At 37.2% G+C, this 8,309-nt stretch overlaps 1 protein-coding gene across 1 annotated transcript in view; it reads right to left on the minus strand.

The window, feature by feature from the left end:
• PLXND1 (plexin D1) overlaps positions 1–8,309 on the minus strand; it is a 135,050-nt gene that overhangs the window by 11,480 nt on the left and 115,261 nt on the right. Inside the window, exon 33 of the mRNA XM_015823471.1 lies at positions 6,401–6,564. Within this exon, the coding sequence (XP_015678957.1) occupies positions 6,401–6,564 (164 nt within the window). The remainder of the gene's footprint in view (positions 1–6,400; positions 6,565–8,309) is intronic.

Consider the following 8,309-nt stretch of genomic DNA (forward strand, 5'->3'; position numbering starts at 1 on the left):
CCTCTCTGTGGGAGCGGACTGGTCGAAGGGAGGTGTTTGGTAGGAGGCGGTCTTGCAAATACCTAGGTCCATTGCCACGGAGCACTTTAAAGGTTGTTACTAACACCTTGAAGCGCACCCGGAAGGCCACAGGCAGCCAGTGCAGCTCGCGCAGGAGAGGTGTTACATGGGAGCATCTAGAGGCCCCCAGGATCCCCCGCGCGGCCGCATTCTGAACTAGCTGGAGCCTCCGGGTGCACCTCAAGGGGAGCCCCATGTAGAGAGCGATGCAATAGTCCAGGCGGGAAATGAGGGCTTGAGTGACCGTGCGTAGAGCGTCACGATCCAGAAAGGGGCGCAACTGGCGTATCAGGCGAACCTGATGAAAAGCCCCCCTGGCCATGGCTGTCACATGATCATCTAAAGACAGCCGAGCATCCAGGAGGACGCCCAGGTTGCGGGCCCTCTCCGCGGGAGCTAATGACTCGCCCCCGATAGCCAGAGATGGAACCAACTGGCTATGATGTGACGCCGGAAACCACAGCCACTCGGTCTTGGACGGGTTGAGTCGAAGTCTGTTCCTCCCCATATTTGTTGCCTAAACATCCTTCTTCCATTCTAACTTTTCTATTTTTGTTAAATATAGAGATTAATCTACCGGTATATAACATCTATAGAAGTTGATTTCATAGTGCAAAAATATCTGCTTAGAGTTCAATAAAATATATGACTTCAGCAACATAAGAAAGATTCTGTACAAGTAGTCCTCAACTTACAACAGGTCATTTGATGACTGTTCAAAATTACAATGGCACTAAAAAAAGTGACTTCACATTTACGACCGTTGTGGAATGGTCATGTAATCAAAATTCAGACACTTGGCAAATGACTCATATTTATGGCAGTTGCAGTGTCCCACGGTCATGTAATCACTTTTCTGAACTTCTGACAAGCAAAGTCAGTGGGGAAGCCAGATCCACTTAACAATCGTGTTACTAACTTAATAACTGCAGTGATTCACTTAACAACGGGCCCAAGAAAGATTGTAAAATGGGGCAAAACTCACTTAACAAATGTCTTACTTAGCAACAGAAATTTTGGGCTCAATTGTGGTCGTACTGCCTAAATCTTTTTGCTTTAGGCCTCCGCCGCCGTGTACACAGACACACAAAAAAAAGGTTTAATCAGTCAATTTCAACTTCTCACGGGAAAAAAAAAGATCTTGCAAAGTTGGAATTGATTGATTGAACTTTTTAGTCCCACCCAGTCTGCCGTTACCACCGCAGCCACACCCACCCAATGGGCCACGCCCAGCCAATGAGCCACACCCAGCCAATGGGCCACACCCACCCGGCACTCGACGATGCATAAGTGGGTTTTGGGTTGCAGTTTGGGCACTCAGTCTCTAAAAGGTTTGCCATCACTGCTGTAGGGTTATAAGATCTTCTTGCTTTGAGAAAATACAGTATGTACTAAAAAAAACTGTAAATAATGTATTGATTGCTGCCAATTCAGTCTGGTAATCTGTACGTCAAAGGGATATTTTCTCACTTTTAATAAAAAAAGTCTATAGTTATTTTCTAAGTACTAGAAATACATAAATTTATATGGACATTTCATAATGTTTATCCATTCCTGAACTTGGAATTTGCCTGGCGTGAATTTGAAAAGCATTCAGAAGCTGCAGTTCTGAAGTTAACTTCTTGCTGCCTTTCATTTTCCTCTCATTCATTTTCTACATATGCTTCCTCCTGAGAAATTGCCAGGGGAATCAAAGCAGCGGTGGGATTCAGCCGGTTCGCACCACTTCGGCAGAACCGGTAGCTAATTTTTTGTTGCCAAGGCCCAGAATGGACTTCCGGAAGCGGCATCCATACAGAGAACCAGTTGTTCACCTATTTGAATCCCACCACTGAATCAAAGGCACTTGTTCAGAAGTAGGCCTGTAGATAAGACGGAAAAGATGGAAATTCTTTCCCAAACCTGTTGGTTTTCCAAATGTGCAATGTGTCTGGGTCAGAGATCCCCCTTTTCTCTGCTTGCTCTTCCAAGAAATCAAAGAAATATTTAATTGCCAAGGGTGGCCTGTCATCTCGGATACTCAGAATGGCTCGAAATAAGTCATCCAGGAATTTTTGCAGTGTGCCCTGAANGACGGAAAAGATGGAAATTCTTTCCCAAACCTGTTGGTTTTCCAAATGTGCAATGTGTCTGGGTCAGAGATCCCCCTTTTCTCTGCTTGCTCTTCCAAGAAATCAAAGAAATATTTAATTGCCAAGGGTGGCCTGTCATCTCGGATACTCAGAATGGCTCGAAATAAGTCATCCAGGAATTTTTGCAGTGTGCCCTGAATAATGAAAAAAAAAAAATCAACTTGGACTAAGAAAGGACCCACAATGCCGAATAAAATATTAAGATGCTTTAACTAAATTTTTCAGACTAAGTTGAAGAAATCTGAAATTACACGATTGAGTGAAGAGGGGGGAATCTTTCGTGAGAGTTGGGTTAATTTTATGTATACTGGAGTAATTAGTTTTAGTTAGCATTTAATCCTTTTTGGCACTGAGATTCTCCTTCTCTGGTTCTGAAATCTAAGAGCACATCTGTGATTGTTCTGTGTGGTAAACAGTGGGAAAAACTATAGACCCCTGGCAATTCTGTGATCTCGCCTCCAATTATGAATCACAAAGCACTGGAATTACAGACTGGCTTCTAGCCAACATCTGTGTCCAAGTCCATTAAGAGCCTTAGTACTGATACTCTATGGGATGTTTTTTTTTTTTTTAAAGTAGACGGGACTCTTCACCATTTTTGATTCAGATAACTAAGTTTTTCTTGAATATACAATACATAAGATGAAGAAATACTATCATACTTCCCATTCCAGTTATTTGAATGACAAAATAAGAAACTGAACTTGTGTGCATTTGCACAAATGCTCCGCATTTAGTAAAATATAAATGAACTGTTAATTTTGATTTTGTTTTGTAGAAGTTGTTTTACTGTAATACTATATTTATGCTATGCTGCTTATATTGACTTTTTAAGATTTATTTCTGTTTTTCTAGCAAATTGATCTTTATCTTATGTGTTGGGAAAATTAATGTTTACTGTTAACTGCTTTGGGTATTGATTATTATAGAAATATGACACATAAATAGACCACTGGACCAGAGGTCTAACTTAACTGAATAAATAATGTGGTATAGAATAAAGGATTTAGTCAGCATATATTTGTTAATCTATGTATGATATGTAGTCTAGGATCAAAAGGAGAAAGCTTAATCCTTCACTCAGTCACTTTAACTGCTTAATACAAAAAGCTGTGAGGTCTTTTTCTCTTTAAAGAAATAATAAACATTAACAAAAATGCAATATGTAGGGAAATAATTAAATGTGTCTCTTTTGAATTAAGTTCCGTCTATAATTATGATTTGCAATTTTATTACAGTCAATGCTATCTACATATGAATAATAAATGTGAAACTCTGTATAACCCTCAAAGCAGTCATGATGTAGAAAATAATAATCAGTGTTTCTCAACCTTGACAATTTTAAGGCATGTGGACTTCAACTCCCAGAATTCCACAGCCAGCAATGCTGGCTGTGGAATTCTGGGAGTTGAAGTCCACATGCCTTAAAATTGTCAAGGTTGAGAAACACTGATTGTAGATTCACTATGCCCAAAATTTAGGAACACATCATAAAACAATACTCAAGATGAAAACAGCAGAGTAAAAATCTAATGCAATATGCAACAATATTAGAATATAACCTAGTATAACAAAATTAGAATATAATGAAATATCCCACACTGTCTTTTTATTTACAAGCTTTATAAAATCTGGATTTTTATAAGCATAGTAATCTGAGTTGACTTCAACCAACAATATAATAACTAAAAATATTAATGTATTTCCGGTGAGTTCAATGAAATATACTCTTTACTCGCTTTGCACGTGTGTCGGAAGCACTGAGGTGCTTCTGGGTTGAAAGGATTAGCTGGTGACATCACCATTGCCCAGGGGACGCCCAGTTGGAGGCTCCTTTCATGTCCCCAGCAGTTGCTGGACTGAAGGATGGGAGCTCACTCCATCCCACTACAGCACTTGGGTCTCGAACGCAGACTTGCTGCTTGTCAATCAGTGTCTTAACCATGTGAGCCACTACGCTCCTTACTCTTTACTAAATGCAATTTCATTTCATGCACAGTTGTCTAAAAACAAGTTCCATTAAATGTAATAGAACTTTATTTACAGAGAAAATATATATACAAGATTACACTACAACATTTCATTTTCAATCATAAAGATAGCTATTTTTTCATGTAATGTAAAACATTGGGTAATTCAGAGTTAATTTTAATGGAACTTGATTTTGTTAGTCAGTTGGAACATTTGCAATATGCCAAAGCAGACATCTGGGATCAATAATTTCATACCAAGGATCAATCTTTTCACTGAGAGCACCTCTAATGTCCTACCTTTGTGGAAAGCAATCTGGTTAGGTAGATTTCAGGAAGAACTTTTTTTCTATGACTTTGTCGGTAAGATTTTTTATTTTCATTTAGTTCATCTGTGGGAAGGACCTGAACAATGGCCAAACAACAATAACAATAAAAGAAAAAAATCCACACAGATACAAACAGATGATGAACGATTATTACAAAGATTTTTTAAATATAAAAGCTGCCAACAAAGCATTAATTTAAAAAAAGAAGAAAGACTACTTCTTTATGCTATAAACCAGAGCAATGAGATTATGAACAATGGAACAATATTAAATATAATTTATACTATTGCCAGCTGTATTGGTTGTTTCCTCCTCCTTTCCTTTTCCCTCTCCTTTCAGTGAATGAAGAATTTTGCAATAGGTTCAGTTTATAATGAATTCAGCTGTTTAAAACATCACTAGATATAACAATTCTTTCCCTTCTGATAACTGGCAGTCATCAGGAAGATAAAATATGTTAGAAATACATACAAGATTATGACTGAGACTCAGATTTAAAAAAATTGAATGTGTTCCTTTCTCTGCCAAATTTGTGTGTTCAATTATTATCCTATTACACAAACAACGCAAGAACCTCAAGGGTCTAAACTGTCCCCTCCCCAATGAGTCTGATCCTAGGCCAATAAACTGACTGGATGACAAATTTATCATTCCGCATACACTGTGCATATGGAAAGCATTCTTACATTTGCCTTTACAATAAACCATGTGCAGCATTACTGTCCTTAGATTATACACTACTAAACTGTAAGGCAGGGGAAAAGGGGGGGGGGCTTGTTTCACTAGGAACAGATTTGGTTATAGTACACTGGTCCAGGCCTGCGTCCCAACCATCACATTATTTTTTGTAATTCTTTCCTCAGCTTTGCATAACGCTGTTGTGATTTGGGTGTGACTTCATTTCTCTATACTAGGTCACTCATATATTTTTCTGGTGTGTGGGGGAAAACTTCCTCTCTCTAAGGAAAATCTGTCTGGCCCACCTAGAACGGCAGAGTAATGTCATGGATTCTTCTTGGAACAGAATACTCACCAAATGAAAGTATTTTTCAGTGTCCAAATCTTTTACTGGGAAAAAAGTAGGAGAAAAGCAAAGGAAGAATTTGCTTAGTGTATTATTTTGCAAAGCATGTTTTTTCTGCTTCAAAAGCAAATGATATCTACTATTGAAGATGATCAGCACGTCAGCTTATTGCATTTAAAGACGCATCTGAGTACCATTATCCCATGAAAGATTAACTGAGTCAAATATTTTTTTACCTGGCTTTTAAAAATTGTTGGTTTTTTAATATAATTTGAGAACTAGATGCATGGGCCTGAGATGGGAATGTATAGTATTAGATTCCAGTTCTGCTTTTCAATTTCTAAGCTATTTCTAGTCATGTTTGGCTCTGGCTGCCTTTCATCACTGATTATTTATCAATCCCTTGAACAGATTTTTAGAAAGCATCAACTTACATCTGATAACTAGAGGTAGTCTAATCAGTCCCTCCACCTGCATTTAGTTACATATCTGAGGTAGAAGTCTGAACAGAGAAAAACTAAAACATGTCAAGTTTTTATTATCAAATTTGTGAGTACATATTTAACATAAATATTAAATGTTTATTGAAACTAATATTATTTATATTAGACTTTGGCCATAAAAACACAGTAAGAAATGAATTTAGTACAGGGAAAAAAATGTAATAATATACTTTAACACATGCTCCAGCAACAGGATATTTATATCTATTCATTTACAGCAAAAGTTATCCAAAACACTTGAAACACATTTATACTGTGTGTGGTCACTGCAAGCTGTGAGTGAATTGCTTATATTAACAAGAAAAATAAACAGAAGTTTGCTGCTCATTTCATTACCTTATGCCAGATACANGACGGAAAAGATGGAAATTCTTTCCCAAACCTGTTGGTTTTCCAAATGTGCAATGTGTCTGGGTCAGAGATCCCCCTTTTCTCTGCTTGCTCTTCCAAGAAATCAAAGAAATATTTAATTGCCAAGGGTGGCCTGTCATCTCGGATACTCAGAATGGCTCGAAATAAGTCATCCAGGAATTTTTGCAGTGTGCCCTGAAGAATGAAAAAAAAAAAATCAACTTGGACTAAGGAAGGACCCACAATGCCGAATAAAATATTAAGATGCTTTAACTAAATTTTTCAGACTAAGTTGAAGAAATCTGAAATTACACGATTGAGTGAAGAGGGGGGAATCTTTCGTGAGAGTTGGGTTAATTTTATGTATACTGGAGTAATTAGTTTTAGTTAGCATTTAATCCTTTTTGGCACTGAGATTCTCCTTCTCTGGTTCTGAAATCTAAGAGCACATCTGTGATTGTTCTGTGTGGTAAACAGTGGGAAAAACTATAGACCCCTGGCAATTCTGTGATCTCGCCTCCAATTATGAATCACAAAGCACTGGAATTACAGACTGGCTTCTAGCCAACATCTGTGTCCAAGTCCATTAAGAGCCTTAGTACTGATACTCTATGGGATGTTTTTTTTTTTTTAAAGTAGACGGGACTCTTCACCATTTTTGATTCAGATAACTAAGTTTTTCTTGAATATACAATACATAAGATGAAGAAATACTATCATACTTCCCATTCCAGTTATTTGAATGACAAAATAAGAAACTGAACTTGTATGCATTTGCACAAATGCTCCGCATTTAGTAAAATATAAATGAACTGTTAATTTTGATTTTGTTTTGTAGAAGTTGTTTTACTGTAATACTATATTTATGCTATGCTGCTTATATTGAATTTTTAAGATTTATTTCTGTTTTTCTAGCAAATTGATCTTTATCTTATGTGTTGGGAAAATTAATGTTTACTGTTAACTGCTTTGGGTATTGATTATTATAGAAATATGACACATAAATAGACCACTGGACCAGAGGTCTAACTTAACTGAATAAATAATGTGGTATAGAATAAAGGATTTAGTCAGCATATATTTGTTAATCTATGTATGATATGTAGTCTAGGATCAAAAGGAGAAAGCTTAATCCTTCACTCAGTCACTTTAACTGCTTAATACAAAAAGCTGTGAGGTCTTTTTCTCTTTAAAGAAATAATAAACATTAACAAAAAGGCAATATGTAGGGAAATAATTAAATGTGTCTCTTTTGAATTAAGGTCCGTCTATAATTATGATTTGCAATTTTATTACAGTCAATGCTATCTACATATGAATAATAAATGTGAAACTCTGTATAACCCTCAAAGCAGTCATGATGTAGAAAATAATAATCAGTGTTTCTCAACCTTGACAATTTTAAGGCATGTGGACTTCAACTCCCAGAATTCCACAGCCAGCAATGCTGGCTGTGGAATTCTGGGAGTTGAAGTCCACATGCCTTAAAATTGTCAAGGTTGAGAAACACTGATTAGATTCACTATGCCCAAAATTTAGGAACACATCATAAAACAATACTCAAGATGAAAACAGCAGAGTAAAAATCTAATGCAATATGCAACAATATTAGAATATAACCTAGTATAACAAAATTAGAATATAATGAAATATCCCACACTGTCTTTTTATTTACAAGCTTTATAAAATCTGGATTTTTATAAGCATAGTAATCTGAGTTGACTTCAACCACCAACTTCAACCTGGTTTACCGGGGAGCTGAGAGAGATGAAACGCCGGAAAAGACGCCTAGAGAGCCGTTGGAGGGCCAGCCGAACCGAATCCGCTCGAACACAGGTAAGGACACATGTTAGATCCTACCTAGTGGCGATGAGAGTGGCTAGGACTAACTACTATTCCTCACTCATCGCGTCATCAGATAGTCGCCCGGCCGCCCTCTT

This window comes from Protobothrops mucrosquamatus, unplaced genomic scaffold (assembly GCF_001527695.2).
Source record: "Protobothrops mucrosquamatus isolate PMUCROS unplaced genomic scaffold, P.Mucros_1.0 scaffold1880, whole genome shotgun sequence".
NCBI classification, from domain to species: domain Eukaryota; kingdom Metazoa; phylum Chordata; class Lepidosauria; order Squamata; family Viperidae; genus Protobothrops; species Protobothrops mucrosquamatus.